This window comes from Phyllostomus discolor, chromosome 14 (genome assembly GCF_004126475.2).
Source record: "Phyllostomus discolor isolate MPI-MPIP mPhyDis1 chromosome 14, mPhyDis1.pri.v3, whole genome shotgun sequence".
NCBI lineage: Eukaryota > Metazoa > Chordata > Mammalia > Chiroptera > Phyllostomidae > Phyllostomus > Phyllostomus discolor.
In genome coordinates, this window is record NC_040916.2 from 28,892,118 (window position 1) to 28,909,672 (window position 17,555).

The window sequence follows — 17,555 nt, forward strand, 5'->3', positions numbered from 1 at the left end:
AGGGCCTCAGGGCCCCCCCCCGCCCCGCTTGTACGAATGACCCTGCACGGGTTTGGGGGGACCCCTCCCTCTGCTCCCCAGAGGCTTCTGTTCACCTCCGGGCTCACCACCGGGAACCCCTGCGGCAGCGGCTGAGCGCCCCCACCCCGTGCCGACAGCGCGCCGCGGGCGGAGCAGAGACGCACCACCCTGCAGCCCTCGCGAGAACACCGAACCGTGGCGAGAGAGCAGCAGCAGAAACGTGACCTTTCCAGGCCTCGTGGTCACAGACACGTGTTCGTGGAGGCCACAACAGTCACCCTCTGTCGCTCTGCCGTCACGACCGGCAGGATCCCCCGGGGGGACGGGCAGACACGCCCGCGGGGCAGCGCGGGCCGGGGGACGGCGTACCGGTGCGAGAAGACGGCCCGGGAGAGGTTGAGCACGGCGAGGTACTGGAGGCACCCGCGGAGCAGCGCGCCGCAGACCTGGGGAGACAGGGGCGCCCCGTTCTCACAGCGCTCCGGGCCGGGGAACCCCTCGTGTGGGACACCCCCCACCCCCACCCCCAGATCAGCACAAGACCGTTACCATGTCCAGGGAACATTCCGTGTTGGATAAATCCAGGTGGGCGAGGGCATTCGGCTGGGCCAAAAAACTGTACATGTGCTTGGAATAAAAAACAAAAAGCGAACACATTAGGATCTAGAAACACAGGCCACACGCAAAGCAAGGTAACACCCCGGAATGAGGCCGCCCAGACCCTCCCAGCTCTGCCCTCCAGCCTCCGCACGAGAAGGAGCAGAAGTTCACGGCATCACGCTCTCTCTCCGGAGAGCAAAAACCTCCAAGGGACAGTTAAAATGAAAACTATGTGCAAGGAGAAATAAGGCCAAGTGGAATCTCGGCTACAAACTCTCGTTTTTGGCACACGTCCTACTTTCCCCGATCGGCCCCGTTTTCAGGACCTGGGGGCAGTGACAACGAGAGTCCCCTGCTGCGGCGGACGCGGCCCCTGGAGGGGGTCGCCCCAAGAACACGCCGTCGCTCCCGAAACCCCTCGAGGGGCCACGGGCTTGACCCTGGACCGGAGGGACGGTCTCGGGCTGCCCTCTCTCTGTCCTCGCGACCCTCCTCCTGCCCCGAGCCTCGTCCAAGGCCAGCAGGACGGGCCCCAGGGCGCTGTCCACTTTGTCTGGTTTCCGTCTCCCTCGTGGCTGAGACCCAGCAGGTTTCGGGGGGGGGGGGGGCCCAATGCCGGGACCCTGGCCCCCCACCCCCGCCGTGTGCAAGGCCACTGGCCCAACAAAGCCCGTGGGTCCCTGTCCACCCCCACGGCCCAGTTCTCTGACGTGTGAGCAGCACCTGCGGGTGGGCCAGTGACGCCGGACCAGCTGCTCAGGACAAGTTCTCACTCAGCAGGGGGCATCCCCCACCCCCCCCAACCCCGGCCCTCGCCTGGCACGCGGTTGTACTCCCGGCCACCAGCGGGGGGAGCTCTCATCGCCTCGTGTGCTGGCTCAACCCTGCTGGGGGGACCCTGTGGCTCAGGGCCAGGTGAGGGCTCCCTGCGCCTGCACCGCACCTGGTTGGTGGGGAGCGTGCCCTCGGCCAGGCTCTCGTCTGTCACTGTCAGGTTCTGGGGGCTTTCATCTCGGGGCGGAGCGGGGGGACGAGTCCCCGCTGCCGGGGACAGGGGAACGGGGTGGTGCCCGGGAAGGTGCTGGCCGAGGTTTCGAGAGGAAGGGGCACCGGCCCTGGGGCGACACTCGCCGCCCGGCGGGGGAGGGGCACGCGGACGGGAAGTGACGAGGAGCCTCACGGTGTTTTCACCCCCCAGAGAGTGGGACTAAGTAGGGTCCCTGCTTGTGTGTGGTCCCCAAATTCTGTGACGGGACCAGAGGGGCCACCGACCGCATCGGGCGGGGACATCGCTCCTGGCTCCCAGCACCCCTGGTTTCTGCCAGGCACCTGCAGCGAGCGGTGGTGCGGCTGCACGAGAAACCTCGTGCTCCAGCTGTGGGGGGGGGCATGTCCCATACACTCCCACGCCCGGAGGGCCCCGTCCCCGCTGACCCGCCCCCACTCCCTGCTGTGTCCATGGAGCACGGGACTGGGCTAACCCCAGGTCCCCCGTCAACCGCCCACCACACACAGAAAACACGTGTGTCCCCAACAGAAACATTTACCGGTGACACGGCTCAGTTCCCGTGACCCACCTTCCCTACCGGGCCGCTCTCACGGGGGCAGTAACGTTTTCAAACCGAGAGAAAAACCTCCTCCAGACAAAGGATCTCAGAAAGAACTCACACCTCAGCAACAGTGAACGAGGGGGAGAAAACAAAAATCCATGGGACAGGTGACATTTAGTTACAGAAGGCTCTGGAATTTTTCCCGAAAACATTGCACAGGCTCATCACAAACCACATGGTTCTCAGGGGTCAGGTGCAGGGGTGTCCGACCTCGGGCGTCTCCGGGCCCCCCTGCAAGGAGCAGCGCTCGCTGTCTGGGGCCGCCCCCCCCCCCCCGGAAACACACAGACGCTGGCGAAAACCGATGCGCAGAGAAGGGTTTTGGGTAAACACACGGTTTTGTGCCGGGCCCCTCGTGGCCGTCCTGGGCTGCGCACAGCCCGCAGCCCGCAGCCCGAAGGCGGGGCGCCCCCGGGCGGGGGGGGGGGGGGGGCCGGGCAGGAGGGAGGGGAACCCACCGAGAGGTCGTCTCCGCGGAGCACGTTCCCCGAGAGGTCCAGGTGGCAGAGGGTGGTGGCGGTCAGCGGGTTGGCACTGAGGGACTGGGAAAGGCTGCTCACCCCTGCAACAGCGAGAAGATGCGGGTCAGTCCCCACTCCGGGGGCACGGTGCACGGTGAGTCTCTACACTGTACACGGGGCCCCGCCGCCCGTCCCCCTGCGGGGCTGAGCCCGGGGGAGAGCGCCCCCTGGGGGAGAGCGGGGCGGGCGCAGAGCCGCCAAGCCACGGAGCGGAGGAACCGGGTGCAACAGCGACACGCTGTCCCTTGTCTTCAACGTGGACGCGAAGGGCTTCACTTTGACGGCTGAGAACAAAGCAGATGACCCGACCGTTTCTATCTCCCCCCCCCCCCCGCCCCGCCACAACCCTGCCGGCGGCTCCCGGCTCAGCTCAGCATGAGGTCCTCGGTGATGCGGGTGACGATGCAGGAGCTCAATCTCCCGAAACACACGGGGGTCAGTGTGGGTGCGCTGCCCCGCCTGGCATGGGAGCCCCGGCAGGACAGGGGGGGGGGGCTGGGCCTCACAGAGGGGACGCCCGTGTGCACAGCGGGAAACGCAGCCCAGAGACAACGCCGGTCTTGAACTCTGCCCGCTGTGCCCACCGGTCACTTCCCGGCTCCCTCGGAGTGGACGGAACGAGGCCACAAACGCCACCTCCAGAACCAGGAAGGAACACACGGTGTGGGCCCGGGGGGTTGTGCCCGTGGGTGCCAGGCCTGCGACCACGGCCGGGGCACGGGGGCTTTCTAGCAGGCCACTCCCTGTCAGGGACAGCGCGGGCTCCAGGGGGGTCCCGAGAGGTCGTGCGGGGGGACAGTCACCGATCCCGACACGGCAGGGCCAGGGGCCACCGCCAGTGCTTCCTGTTTGCGCCAAAACTCCGAGGTTCTCACTGCGTGTTTTGGAAACACGGCTGTTCCTAAACTGAGCTCACTTTTAGAAGTTAGTTTGTTTTTCTAATTTTTCAGTGAAGCCCTTGAGGATCTAGGCTGTGCCTGAAGAGAAACAGGACAGGGGTCTCGCCCCCAAGTGGCCAGGACCTCCACAGGGACGAGGGGCCAGGCCAGGCCCGGCCTGCCCACCCGAGGCCTGAGACCCTCTGAGCAAAGAGCGGCGGGAGGTGCAGGGAAGCGGCCCCGGGCGTCTCTGAGCGGGTCCCCAGAGCCGTGGGGGGGGGGGGGGGGGGGGGCGGGGAGCGAGAAATAGTTTACTGAAGTTGGAAGAGGAATTTCTTGGCCACCAACTCAACATTTATTAAGTGTTCGTAACATGTTTGTTCAAGGCCGGGATTTAGGGAACTAAGGCCCGTTCTTTGCCCTCAAAAAAGTTCAAAGGAACCGGACTCCAGGGGGGAGTCGGCACACAGGGAGCAGTGATTCGAGGCTGCGGGTCTTTGAGGGAAGCTGCTGCGTCCCAGCCTGGACCTTGGGGACCCGGGGGCCACCGCCTGGCCCCCCACGTCCGGCCCAGGGTGACGGCGGGGGGGATAGTGCAGGGCGGTCGGGGCGAGCAGAGGCATGAGAAACGAGCCCGAGTGGGCAGCCGTGGGAGCCACAGAGGCCCACGTGGCCTGAGGATGCTGGCCTCCCGAGGGAGGGGGGGGGGAACGTCGGTGGTGGTGTGCGGGGTCCGGCTCCTCCGTCTGCCCGGCCTTGGAGCCACTCACGCCTCCTGTCTCGGGAAACCCGCGTCCCCGGCAGGTGCAGAGTCCACCAGACTCCCACCGGGACGGTCACCTGTAAAGCCGTTTCCTCCTTGAGCTGTAACCGACCTCAGTGGACAACCCCCAGAAGGGACAGGCCGGTCAGTGTGGACAGCACAGACCCTCCAGTGGGCAGCCGGCCAACCCCGTGCCGACTCCGGCGGGAAGAATCCCGTTCTGCACCCGGCCCCACGCTACCGCGCGGAGGGAGGGTCCCCGGCCGCCCTCGTGAGCCCACATGCATGGGACACCTGAGTTCACGGGCGCCTCAGCAGGAAACCCACAAACTCGAGATGGAAAACGTCCGGCCTCGCCCCGCCCACACGGAGCAGACTGCCCGGCCTGCGGGGCTCGGCTGCCTGGCGGCTCTGCGGCTCCCGAGGGTGCCCGGCAGAGGCTTCGCAGCTGGAGCCGGTGGTGGCCGATGGCCTGAGCCGACACAGCCCGGCCGCCAGCAGGCGGGCCCTGGAAACCCAGAGAACCGTCAGGCCGCGAACATCTGCAGAGGGGACGGCGTGTCTGGGGGCAGCGTGCAGGTCGGGGGACATGAAACAAGTCCCTCCTGAATTCCGGGGCCAGGACGCCGAATGCTTCCCGACAACCGACAGCCAAACCAGAGACGCCAGCCGAGGTCCACAGGGGCTCACGGCCGCAGCTGAGGGTGCAGCCCCATCGGCTCCCACGGGTGTCGGCTCGGGCCCCGGACGCTTTAAACTTCAGCGTTCGGGTCACACAGCACCTCGAGGCGCACAGGGAGTTGTGGGAGCTTCCAGGCCGGTGACCTCGGCCACACCAACCGGGTAACCACCCAGACCTCCTCCTGCGTATCTCCTCCTGCGGGGGCTCACTGGGGGGCCTCTAGCGCATCCCCCAGTCAACTGGGGAATGCCAGGAAGGGGGTCTCCCTGAGCTCGCTGGGCCGCTCCTGCAAACCCATCAAATCCGGGCCGGGCCATCAGACCCTCCAGTAACCCGGCCTCGACTGGGCGTCCGCCGCAGGGGGAGGGGTGCAGCCCGGTGGGACTGGGTCCTCCCCCGAGGCCCTGACACCGTCCCCCGCAGCCAGCATCAGAACCAACCCGACTGTGGGACACCCGCCGGCACCGGCAGCGGCCTGGTGCACACACCCCTCTGGGGCCCGGGGGCCGGAGCGCAGCGCTGTGCTAGGAAGGAAGAGGGGCCCACGGGAGGGGCGCACGGGAGGAGAGCGGGGCCTCCCTCTCCGCACGGGACGGAGGGGAGTTTTCAGGCAGACGGCAGGCGTGCACGAAGGCCCAGGGCTCACAGCGAGGTTTCGGGTCTCACCGTGTGCTGCCGACGTGGGAAGTGACAGTGGGCGGGAGCGAGAGTGGGCGGGGCCTGCGGAGCGCAGGGAAGTCTCAGGGAGGGTGGGGAGCAGGAGACCCCCGGAGAGGGCGGAGCCCAGAGCTGAAAAGGGGGGACAGGACGGGCAGCAGGGCCCCGGGTCTGCTGACAGCTGGGGGGGGGCCGGGTGGGGGAGGTATGAGGGGGAAGCAGGGACACAGCCCACGACCCCACGTGTGTTTCACAATTACTCTCGGCTCTGAAAGCGCTTTAGACGATCAAACAGAATTCCCGTCTCCTAACTTCCTCCTGAAACTGCCGGAATGGGGTGACACATGCGTGTTACATGCAGACACGTAACTCAGCGATAATCCCACTCGAGGCCCCACAGCGCAGCGGACACACGGCGGGCGGAAAGGGGGTGCACGAGAGAGAGACACGGTACCTTTCGGGGACAGTGAGGTCTTGGACAGGTTTAAATGCTTCAGTCCCTTCGGGAGTTTGGCAAACTGGACACTCAGCGAGGACACACCTGGGGACAGAAAGGAGACGCCATGAGGGCTTCCGAGGCCCTCTTCCCGCCCCGCCGGGTCGGAGGGGAGGAAGGTCGTTAGGTCAGGGGTGACGGTGTCAGGTCTTGACGGTCAGAGACGGTTCTCTCAGGGCCAGGTCCATGTGCACCTCGAGGTCCTGTCTCAGGACCCCCTCTGGGGGGAGCGGCATCCCCAGCCCCCCTCTCTCCGACCCGCGTCTCCACGCGCCCGTGGGGCCCCTGGGCAGCAGGCGCGCACACCACCCAGTCCTCGCCCAGAGAAGCAGCGCGGTCAGCAGTGCTCAGAGAACAGCTCTGCTTCCTGCGGACGGACTCCAGCACGTCCCTGGGGCCTGGCGAACCACCTCAGGCGACGCTGCAGCAGCGTGCGCTCTAAGTTCTCAGGGGTGGGTTTCGGGGCCTGAAGTAGCTCCCGGGGGATTCACGGGACTGACCGCCAGACAGTCCACGGGTGTGGCAGCCGCGTGACCTGGAGTCACTTCTCATCCAAGGGCGGCAACGAACACTCCGTTTCCCAGGAGGAAAGAGGTAACACGCGTGAGTGAGTGTGAGCGTGAGTGTGAGCGTGAGTGTCTGTGCCCACCTGCTGCTGCAGGAGAGTCACCGGCTCCGGGGACCCCTGGGCTGGGTGTGGCCCGCCAGGGCAACCCCAGTGCCCTGCAAGCTTTCCCGAAGGTCATCAGCAAACACTGAAGGTTGTGCAGCCTGACCGAGGGCCCAGGTGGGTCCCCCGAAGACGGTGGGTGTTCTGGGGGCCCCGGCCTACCTCCCCACGGAGTTTCAGTGTCAAACACACTCAACCACCACTGGATTGAATGATGTTTAACGGGTTTTCTATCTGAATATTTCTAGAGACTCCAATATGTTAACCCACGTTATTTATTGCAAAGAGAGGACAGGCCTGATATTTAGTGGCTACTTTCTTGTAAAGAATGAGTAACTAACAAGTCACTATGGGGGAGGGGGTGGAGATGGGGTGACTTTTAAAGCCTGACCACCCCAAAGGCGAGACCGGGGTAAGAAATGGGTCGTCTCGACTGTCCTCTGTGGAGTCGAGAAAATAAACCCGTTATCACAAACCCCCCCACAAAGACGAGCAAAGGAAACCCAGTGTGGCTGAGGACGCAGCACCTAAACCTGCACCTGTGAAGTTCAGGACCACACCAAGCCGACCCAGCCCCAGGGGACCAGAAGACCGGCTGTGCCCCCCAGGCAGCGGAGGGCAGGGCGGCAGCCGCCGGCCCCCCACACGGGGACACGGCGGGGCCTTGGCGACCTCCCAGCTCTCGGTCTCGGTCCTCTCTGCTCGGTTTAGAAACTCATTACGACGTGAACTTGGGGCCGTGGGCCTCTCTGAGTGCGCACCACACCTCAGTGGGAACCTCGTTTCAGGAAGTCAGCTGGGACAGTCACCGAGCAAACCACAGGTGGCCTTGGGCTCGGCGATGGCTCTCGGATACAACGCCAAGGGCATGGTCCACGAGAGAGATCATCGATCTGCGGAACCCGATCGAAGTCAAGACTTCCCGTTCTCGGAGACACAATGTCAAGGGAAGGAGGAGACAGACCGCCGACGGTAAGACAGTGTTTGCAGACGCCACAGCGGCCCAAGCACTGCGGCCCAGAACACGCCGAGACCTCTCCAGGCTCAACTACCAGAAACCAAACGTCCCCCTGGCTGGCGTAGCTCAGTGCATGGAGCGTGGGCTGTGAATCAAAGTGTCGCAGGTTCGATTCCCAGTCAGGGCACAGGCCTGGGTTGCTGGCCAGGTTCCCCGGTGCGGGGTGTGCGAGAGGCAACCACACACTGACGTTTCTCTCCCTCCCTTCCCCCTCTAAAAGGAGGAAGGAAGGAAGGAAAGGTACTGATGTGCTCCGGAGAAGCCAGCAGCTGTCACACAGCACCGAAGCCCTGGCTTCCACGGGCCACTTGGCCGCGGTCTGAGCCCCGGGCTGACGGATCCGGGGACGACCCTCACAGGGGGTCTGATGCTGGTCTGGGTGGGACCCCCCGGCTCCGTGCACATCACGGGACCAGCAGTTTGATCACCCACGAGAGAGAGGACAACAACGCCCACACTACAGAACTTCACGGGCCGTTTCAGGAGCCAAACAAGGTGGGAAAAGCGACCGTGTCTCAGGCAAGCGCCTTGTGACACCCTGTCTGTCCCCGGACAGGCCACTTTCTCAGTCCACCCCAGGCCCCCTAGCGGACAGGTGCTGTAATTGTCTATTGTAGAGACAGGCAAACTGAGGCCTCAGGTGACTTGTCCCAGGAAACCCCACTGTGAAGGGGCAATGCCCGGAACGGAACCCCCCCATGTTGGCTGCAGACGCCGCCAGCAGACGCCCCGAGGCCAGCAGGAAGGGGTGGGCGGCCGTCCCACAATCAGTTTTTGCGTCTTATTAGGAGGATGAAATCGGAGCCGCAGCAGATGGTCCTGAGAAAACCGTGTGGGCACTTTGGGTCAATATTTGCAAAAGAAAAACACTCTGAGGCAGGGTTCTCGGCCATCTCCAAGCAAAACAATCAAATTTAGAACAAAGGTGGGGGGGGAAGGACAGACATTCCTGAGAAGGCCGAGGTCAGGAAAACAGACCGTGCGTGTGCAGAGTTTGGGGTGGGGCATGTGGAATGGGCAGAGCGGACCCCCCCAAAAAATGCCCCCCTCCGGCCCAAGGAGCCAGGTCAGGGCTCCCCAGGGCCGATACCAGGAGGCAAGCCAGAGCCAAGCCCAGGCAGCCAGGGGCCTCGAGGAAGGACGTGCGGCCACAGCGGGATGTCGGAGCCGCTGCCGCCAGGACCCCGGGACCCCGGGACCACACAGAGCTGCTGTGGGGAGTGGGACACCAAAAACCACAGCGTCCCTGGACGGCACTCCCCGGCGCTTCCCGTCCTTTCGACCGGTCTTCGTGCTCTTCGGGGACTATCAAGTTCACATCGTGACCTCCCAGGACCTGGCTGTGCCCTGTCGGCTGACAGCGACCTTGAGTCCCTCTCGTCACAGAACCAGAGCCCACCCAGCCCTGCTGCCTATGGAGGGCAGCCATGCGGTCCCCACGCCCTCACGGCCTCCTCCCCGTGGCATTTCCCTAGAGGCGGGACTGTGTCCAGGGACACCCCGCCCCAGGGCTGCGCCTCCGTGGCCCCCGGCCGCGGCCCAGCCCAGCAGCTGCCCCCGTGGGGCCGCGTGTCCAGCCCCCTCTCTACAGGAAGCGGGGACGCGACTCGTGAACTTCTGCTCAGACGCCACGTGGGGACCTTGTCAACGAAAGGCCGAGTCCGTCTCGGAAACAGGGAGCAGAGGAGGGTCCCGCCGGCACCGCAGCTCCGAGTAGGAACTGATCCCCGTCACACACGCACCGGTCCAGGGGAGAAGGCCCCCCTCAGCTCTGCTGGGGCAGGACACCTGCATCCGGCGACGGGGACAGAAGGTGCCCGGTGGGGACGCGGCTGTTTGCTCTCGAAGCCGTCCACCCACGCTCACAGATGCCCCCGGGGGGGCACCCTCATTGCGACCCTGTGCCTCACCCCGAGCTCCGGTCCGGCCCCGCCCCCCGAGTCTCACTCCCAGGTCTCATGACACATCAGACGGCACCTTCGGGTGGCAGACAGGTGCGGTGCCCCCCCAGGACTCCTGCCCCCGGCCCAGTACAGGCGCCTGGAGGACGTGCCTGGGGGGGGGGGGGACTGAGGACAGTGAAGGGCTGTCACCAGAGTGACGGGGTCGCCACGTAGCTGGCTGTGAGCTCACCAAAGGGAGCCTGTCCTGGGTGGGCCGACCCGGTCTGCTCCTCTGTCTGAAAAGTGGGGTGAGCGCCGGCCGGCCGGGGAAGCACAGTCAGCCCGCACACTGGGAGGGGACAGGCCCCACGCCGAGGCCCGGGAGGGGCCCCTGGCCCTGCCGGCCACCAGCGAGCAGACGGGGACCTTGGTCCAGGAGCCCCAAGGGGACTCCACCAGCAGTGAGCTGAGGGGGACCCCAGGTCACGAGGAGGTCACAGCCTGGCTGGCAACTGGGCGGCAGCCTCCCGAGACAGAGCAGAGGACCCGCCCACCCGACCCCGCCCTGCCGGCCCGGGGAACGGGGGACCGTGCGCCTGAGTCCCCGCAGGCTGCCGGGCCGGTGGGGACTCGCTCCACAGTGAAAGGGAACTAACACGACAGCGTGAGCACTCTCTCCCCCCCTGTGGGCGCCGCCCCAGACGCGGCTCAGCGACAGAAGGTCGGCACTGTACACACCCTCACAGCTCAGCTGCCCCGCCCACCAGGCCCCCCACCCCGCCCGGCCCCCGCCCGGCCACGGCCCAGCCGCCACAGTACCTCGGTCCTCCAGCGCGTTGCCAGCAAGGTCGATGGTGTGCAGCGCGGAGCCCGGGTTGTGCGCCAGCGCACTGGCCAGCTTCTGTGCAAAGTCTCTGCAAGGGAACGGCCCAGTGAGGGGGGGGCGGGGGGGGGCATGCAGCCTGCACCTGCACCGACAGCGGGAGCCGCTGGCTGGACAGCCGCAGCGACCAGCGCTCCCTTCCCCGCCGCGACCTGGGCGCCCCCGTGGGTTAGCGCCCAGTCCATCCCGCGTGCGTGTGCATCCTTGTGTGAGAAGCCGTGAGCTCTCAGTGGCACTCGGCTCGGTTCCATGGTGGCACCAAAACTGCATTCCGGTGCAAAGAGAAAACGTGCGACTGCCTGGGGAGGACGCACTTGCAGGCGCCATCAGCAGCCCCTGGGCACCCCTGGGCGCAGACCGGCAGCCGCTCTGGCCACAGGGCTTAACACCGGCAGTTTGCTGGCGCCGCACCCCAACAAAAACCAGCGGGGCTGTCAGGTGTGTGTACCCGAGAGGAGCCCCCCGCCCCCCGCCCAGCAGCCCCAGAGCCTTGGTTCCCAGATCCCGGCTCCTCTGCGCCCCCCACCGGCTCGGGCAGCAGCCTCAGAACCACGGGGTACGAGGGGGCGTGAGTGTGGGTGTGCGGACGGCCAGAACCGAGCACGACCAAGGAGTAAAATGACACGCACTGGGCCTGGCTGGGGTGGCTCCGTGGATTGAGCCACCAGTAACCAAAGGGTCCCCAGTTCGATTCCCAGTCAGGGCACAGGCTTGGGTTGCAGGCCTGGTCCCCAGTGGGGGGCGCACGAGAGGCAACCACACACGGATGTTTCTCTTCCTCCCTTCCCCTCTCTAAAAATAAATAAATGAAATCCTTTAAAATTTTTTAAAATATGCAGTAGGTTGTCATGACAACGATCATTGGTGACACGGATAAAAGTTAATGTAGCACCTAGAACAGGAAGGATCCTTTTCTAAGCTCTTCGCGTAAGCTTATTCATTTATTCCTGGAGCTGCCTCTTTATAAGGAAGGTGCTAACGCGATCTCCGTTTCGAAGCTGAGGCTCAGGGAGCAGAAACGCCCTGTCCAAGGCCACGAGGCGTCTGGCCCAAGGCTCCATGCCCTTGACCTCTACACGGTCAAAAGCATCCCGTGACCCAAGAGCAAACGATGCGATAAAACCCGTCCTTTGTGGTCATGACGGGGATTCCGGGAACTCCTTCTTGGAAGGGAAATCATGGTATTTTGTGCGTGAGGATGAGGAGTCCAGCTCCCTTCTAACTGCGTGTTGGCTGGCGTCAGGGGAAGGGGCGGAGAGCCCTGAAGCCACGTCGCCCCCCCACGTGCGGGGAACACTCACGCTCGCAGCCCGGCGTTCTCCAGCACCAGCTCTTCCAGCCGACCGGACCTGCTCACCACCCGCAGCACGTGCTCGCAGACGTCGGCGGACTGCGAGAGAACGCACCGCGTGAGCTCGCCGGGCGTGTGCCTGCAGCCGCGCTCACCCCGCCGCCCGGCCCACGCGGACTCGGGGGTGGGGCTACGCCGACCATCCACACGCTCATGCAGTCACTCAGCAAACCCTGACTCCGAGGCGACCACAACGCACCATCGTGCCGCGGGCTCCGGGGCTGCAGGGACAGGACGGACACGTCCCTGCGGTCAGGAGTGTGCCGCCCGGCCGGGGGGTCAGAGGGGAGAACACCGAGGGGTGACAGGGTGGTGAGGAGGACGTCCGGGCCAGGCTCTGGGCCCACGGAGCTGCGTCCCGCCCGCCCCTGGGAAAGCCAAAGGGAATTCCCAAAGGAAGGGGCTCGCAAACCGGAGAATGAAGGCTGTCAGGAAGCGATGGTGGAGGTGGTGGTGATGGTGGCTGTTAGAATTTCTACACGCTTTCTATGTGGATCTCAGTAACCCGCCAAGTAGTTACACTGCTACGTCCACTCATTCACTCAACAAACGAACTTGACACCCGTTTATTACACCGACTTCCACTGAGCAGCTGTTATGAGCCCCAGGATCTGGTGAGCACTGGGCGGGATGAGTAAGGCATCAGCTCCAACTGGCTCCCAGTGACGGGCACACGGAAGCTGAAGCCTTGAGGGTCAAGCGACTAACCTAAGGTCGCACGGCCTTGGAATAGGAGCCGGCATCGGGACCGGGGTCCCGCTCCCAGGCCCACACCCCTTCTCCCAGCTCACGGGCTGCTCACGGGCCCCGGGCAGCCCAGCCCGTGTCCCTGCTGATGGCGCCTATGGTCACTCGCCCCCAGAGACCCGGGGCCTGTGCACCAGCAAGCGTCAGACCCCCACTGCACTCAGGTGTGCATCTCAACCCCACCCCTGTGCTACGGTCATCTCAGACCACCCGTTTCCAGGACCTCCGCGAGTCAGAGGCCTGAGTGCGAGGGTCTCCAACACGGCGTCTGAGCTCCCTCCCTCCGTCGGGAAGCGGCTCTAACTCTCAGACAAGCGCTGGCCCACATGGCTGCCGGGACTGTGCACAGAGGCCCCAGCAGAGCATCTCATAGTCCCACTAGGAACACAGTGGGGCCGAGGACTGGGCTGCCCACACGCAGGGAAACCCACCGGTTTCACCTCAACCCCATTCTGTGCACACATTCACGGGCCCGGGAACTCACGCGGACACCCAGCGTCACTGCCACCAACCCTGCCCGCTGGCCGCTTCCTGACGCTCAGGGAGGGGAGCCCGGTGGGGGCGGAGGCAGGCAGAAGCCCGGTGTCTGCTCCCGCGGCCGTGCAGGCCCAGCGCCGGCCGTGTCTGCCGACAGACGGGGCGGGCGCGGGAGGCCCCCTCCCTGTGTCTTTGTGGTCATCAGCGGCTCAGCTCCAAGCAGCCGACACACGGGGAAGCACTTCTCTGATGCGCCCCACGGGACTCGCTTCGGGGAAGGCCACGAAGGGCATCTGCAGGGACCGGTCTCCCCCGGCAGTGACACGCACGCAGCTCACCGGTACGGGGGGGCGGGGGGGGGGGGATAACAGACACACACACACACACACACACACACACACGGTTTTTACATCCAATCCAGGCAGGGTCCAAGCAGCCTCGCCCAGCGCCGTCTCCAGGCACTTACCAGCCGCAGGTCCTTGGCGGACAGCTTGGTGAACCACTGGTTGTACTCCAGGGCCGCGATGATGGGGATCAGGTCCCTAGGGGCAGAGGCCACAGCACCCGTGACCGAGCCGCAACGACAGCCATGGCCACGGCCTCCACGCTCGCTCACCCACCCGCCCGCAAACGCCCACTGTTTCCACACGCACTCGGCGGTGGCCAGAGCTGCCTCAGCCGTCACTTGACGGCAGTGGGACCCAGGTCGGTGGGGCAGCACTCCGGGAGCTGAAGCTCGGAGCCCGCAGGGACTCTCCACCCTGACTAAACAGACTGAACAGACCCGTGAGCCGGTCTCGGAGCCTCAGAACCAGATCGTTTCCACGGTGAAAGTCGGCCGTTTTCTAGCCGTGAACTCCGGGGCGCACAGGCGCCCCCCCCACCCAAAGCACTCGCAGCGACAAGCGCCCCCGACACAGCTCACTCACTGACAGGCAGGGCCCAGGGAGGCTGGGGTGCGCCCGGTCCCTGCTATCAAAGGGTCTCTGCAGACGGGGCCCTGGGGGTTAGGGGGGACGGGCGGCCCGGGAGCCTGGCTGCAGGGGGCGGGGGGGCAGGAGGAGAGCGGCCCACCTGTGGTCCAGGTGACTGAAGTCCTGCAGATTCAGCTCCCGGGTGTCCTGTGTCAGGTAGATGGTGTCCACGTCCTGTTGGAAAGGCAACGCAGTCACGTCGACGGTCCAGGTCAATGGCGGGGCAGCAGGGGGCGCAGAGGGAATCAGACGATGACCCCAGTGGATCAGGTGTAACACGAGCCAGGAGGTTGTCAGCAAAAGCACACGGTGGGGACAGAGAGAGAAAGACAGACGAGTATGGAGAGTCTGTGTGCACGTGCTGTTGCCTGCGTGTACACGAGTGTGTGTGACTGTGTGTGTGTGCGTGAGTGTGTGCATGTGAGTGTATATATGTGTGAGTATGTGAGGAGAATGTGAGTGTGTGCGTGTGTGTGTTGAGTGTGCGCATGTGTGTTTGTGAGTGAATATGAGTGTGGGGTGAGCGTGTGTGGGGGTGTGTGAGTGAGTTCGTGTGTGTGAGTGTGGGCATGTGCATGTGAGTATATGTGTGAGTGTGAGTGCATGAGGAGTGTGCGTGTGTGTGTTGAGTCTGTAAGTGTGAGCATGTGTGTTTATGGGTGTGAATGTGTGTGGGGTGTGTGTGGGGGGTGTGAGTGAGTGTGAGTGTGGGCATGTACATGTGTGTGTATATATGAGTGTGAGTGTGTGTGAGTGCGGGCATATGCATGTGAGTATACATGTGAGTGAGTGTGTGAGGAGTGTGTGTTGGGTGTGTAAGTGTGAGCGTGTGCATGTTTGTGAGTGTGAATGTGAGTGTGTGGGGTGAGTGTGTATGGGGTGTGTGAGTGCATGTGTGTGTGTGTGTGTGTGAGTGTGGGGGGAGCACGTGTGTGTGTGAGTGTGTGTGAGTGTCCTGGTCTGTGTGTGTGCGCCCACGCACACAGACACACTCACCCACTGCACCTCCTCCCGGTACGGGAACCCCAGCCAGTCGCACACGTAGGCGTACATCTGGGAAAACCCACCTGCAACGCAAACGGATCTGAGACAGGTTCCGGGGAATGACCTCTGCGTGCAGGGTCAGAAGCCGCCAGCAGGCCGGTGTGACGGGCGCGCCACAGCAGGACGCTGCCGGAGCCTGAGTGCGGGGCTCCCTGTCCCCCGGTCTGGCCGCGCTAACTACACCCCCAAGCTGACTGCACCTCCTCGGGACACGCCAGGAACAGCCCGCACCTCCCGGCCGGCCACCCCGCAGCCACCGATGCTCCGGCTGTAGGTCGCGAGCTCACCGCAGGGGCCCTGCTCGGCCAGGGGCTGGCTGTCCCACCGGGCCTGCAGGCTGGCCAGGCGCTCCGCCGGCTCCACGGACACCCTCTTCATGATTTTCCTGCAAGGCCACAGCAAGAGGGAGCCTCAGCCACCAGCCTCGGCGCCGCATGCAGACATGTGTCTGGTGAGAGGCCTCTCTCAAGCACAAACAAGGGTGCATGTAGCTTCAGAGGGTGTCACACGCCATGACGGGTAAGGCCACGTCCCGGCGAGCAGGCACGCGGGCCCGGCACCCTCTCACGGCCCGCACTGCGCAGCGGACGAGCCAGGCCGACCTTCTGGGCGTTACATCTGCTCCAGGTGCAGGACGCAGCTCAGGAGGCCGGGGGCCGCGACCCAGGTGACGGGCACACAGCCCTCGGCCCGAGCTCAGGCCTAACCGCTGACGTGAAGACCATCTGTGAACCCTTTCAATCCGCTTCAAGTAAGTGATTTGTTTAAAGTCTGCTCCCGAGGCTCCTCCGTGTCATCCGGCCACCGTGCCCAGGACAGCACCTGCCTCGGGCACGCCAGCCAGGGCACGGCGCCGCCCCCGCCCCCCTCCACAGGGAGGGGCTGCCACCACCCGCTTCCCATAAACCCCTTCTCCCACTCGTCTTCGCCACGACCTCGCCGTTTCACGCCCCCACTGGCTTTGCACTTCCGGGCGGGACGCGCAAAGCCATCCCCATCGCAACAGCAGGAAACGCTGTCCTTCCACACCAGCGGCAGGACACCAGTGCGAGACGCTGCCCTTCACACGCGTGCGTGGGGGCAAGAACAATGAAGCCCGGGAAAAAGTCACGTGAGGAGTTGCATTCTGTCCCCTAAAAAGGAGGTTATGATCCCATTTCAAAAAAGCAAACCTAATTACAGAAATGCAATCAACTCGCATGTAAACACACAGCAGTAAAACTACAGCTCCGTTCCCCACGGTCCGTGCTGCTCGTGGGAGGGAACCGGTCCCCTTCCTGGCGGCAGGGACCTGGGGCCCCCGAGAAAGGGAGAGGAAAGGGCGGGGTGACCCACGCCCCCACCCTCGCGAGTGACGGGAACCAACAACATGAAGGCAGTCGGTCACCTGGTCACCCGTGTCCCAGCCGAAGCCGGGCGGTGCTGACCAAGGGCCTGCAGGTCACAGCAGCCCAGGGCCACCTGGACAGGCTCCCCGTGTATGCGCTGGGCAGGAGGACCAAACGAGAGCCGGGAGCGTTCAGGTCTCAGAAACTCTCTGGGAGTCTCCGCTCGCTGGGTGACAGCTGCACCTGGTTCCTCGAGGCCCCTCCCCTCCTCACTGCCGCCGCCTGTGAACCCTCGCCTTCCTCTTGGGGAGCACCCCCCACCCCCACACAGGGCCCCGGCACCTCCCACCCACGCCCACCCCTTCTGCATGGGCACCTGGGTTCAGGGGTCCCTGGGTCAAAGGCAGGGCCGTGGTCTGCTGAGGTCTCCGGTCCCGGGGCCACCTCCCCCCACGGCCTCAGGCACAGAGCAGGGACCAAACCTCCAGGCTCAGGGACTGCCCACGGCCTGCCGCCTGCCGGGGACGAGGGAGCCAGGGTTCCTGGCAGCCCCCCGGCCTTTGCCCAAGCAGCCCCCTGGCCGGAAGAGAGGACCAGCTCGTCCCGGGCTCTGCATCCCTCCTCCGACCCAGGACGCTGCTGACCGGCTGTGCTGTCCCGGCCGCACCCCCTTCTCGCCCCCACACAGCCACGTGCCGCACTGTCTCCCGTCTGATGAGAACAGAAGCCGCCCTAATTCCTCACACACCTCACATCCGGCCTCCCGGGCCCCTCGGGGCCACACTCGTCCACTCGTTTTCTGCACAAGCTGCAGCTGCCTGTCCCTCCCTGACCCGGCACCGCCCCGGTCACGGCCCCCTGTGCCCCCCACAGCACCACCCGCTGGACGGCCTCTGCCCTCGGCATGTCTGACGCCCAGCGTCACTGGGTGGCCCCCCCGCCCCGGGCTCCA

At 65.0% G+C, this 17,555-nt stretch overlaps 1 protein-coding gene across 4 annotated transcripts in view; it reads right to left on the reverse strand.

Moving 5' to 3' along the window:
• CARMIL1 (capping protein regulator and myosin 1 linker 1) overlaps positions 1-17,555 on the reverse strand; it is a 125,474-nt gene that overhangs the window by 51,246 nt on the left and 56,673 nt on the right. For all 4 annotated transcript variants that reach the window (XM_036015005.1, XM_036015006.1, XM_036015007.1 and 1 more), the window contains exons 6-15: positions 15,563-15,660; positions 15,228-15,298; positions 14,332-14,405; positions 13,724-13,799; positions 11,984-12,072; positions 10,619-10,713; positions 6,187-6,273; positions 2,690-2,793; positions 571-648; positions 391-467 (exon numbers count right to left, since the gene is read on the reverse strand). In XM_036015005.1, the coding sequence (XP_035870898.1) occupies positions 391-467; positions 571-648; positions 2,690-2,793; positions 6,187-6,273; positions 10,619-10,713; positions 11,984-12,072; positions 13,724-13,799; positions 14,332-14,405; positions 15,228-15,298; positions 15,563-15,660 (849 nt within the window). The remainder of the gene's footprint in view (positions 1-390; positions 468-570; positions 649-2,689; positions 2,794-6,186; positions 6,274-10,618; positions 10,714-11,983; positions 12,073-13,723; positions 13,800-14,331; positions 14,406-15,227; positions 15,299-15,562; positions 15,661-17,555) is intronic.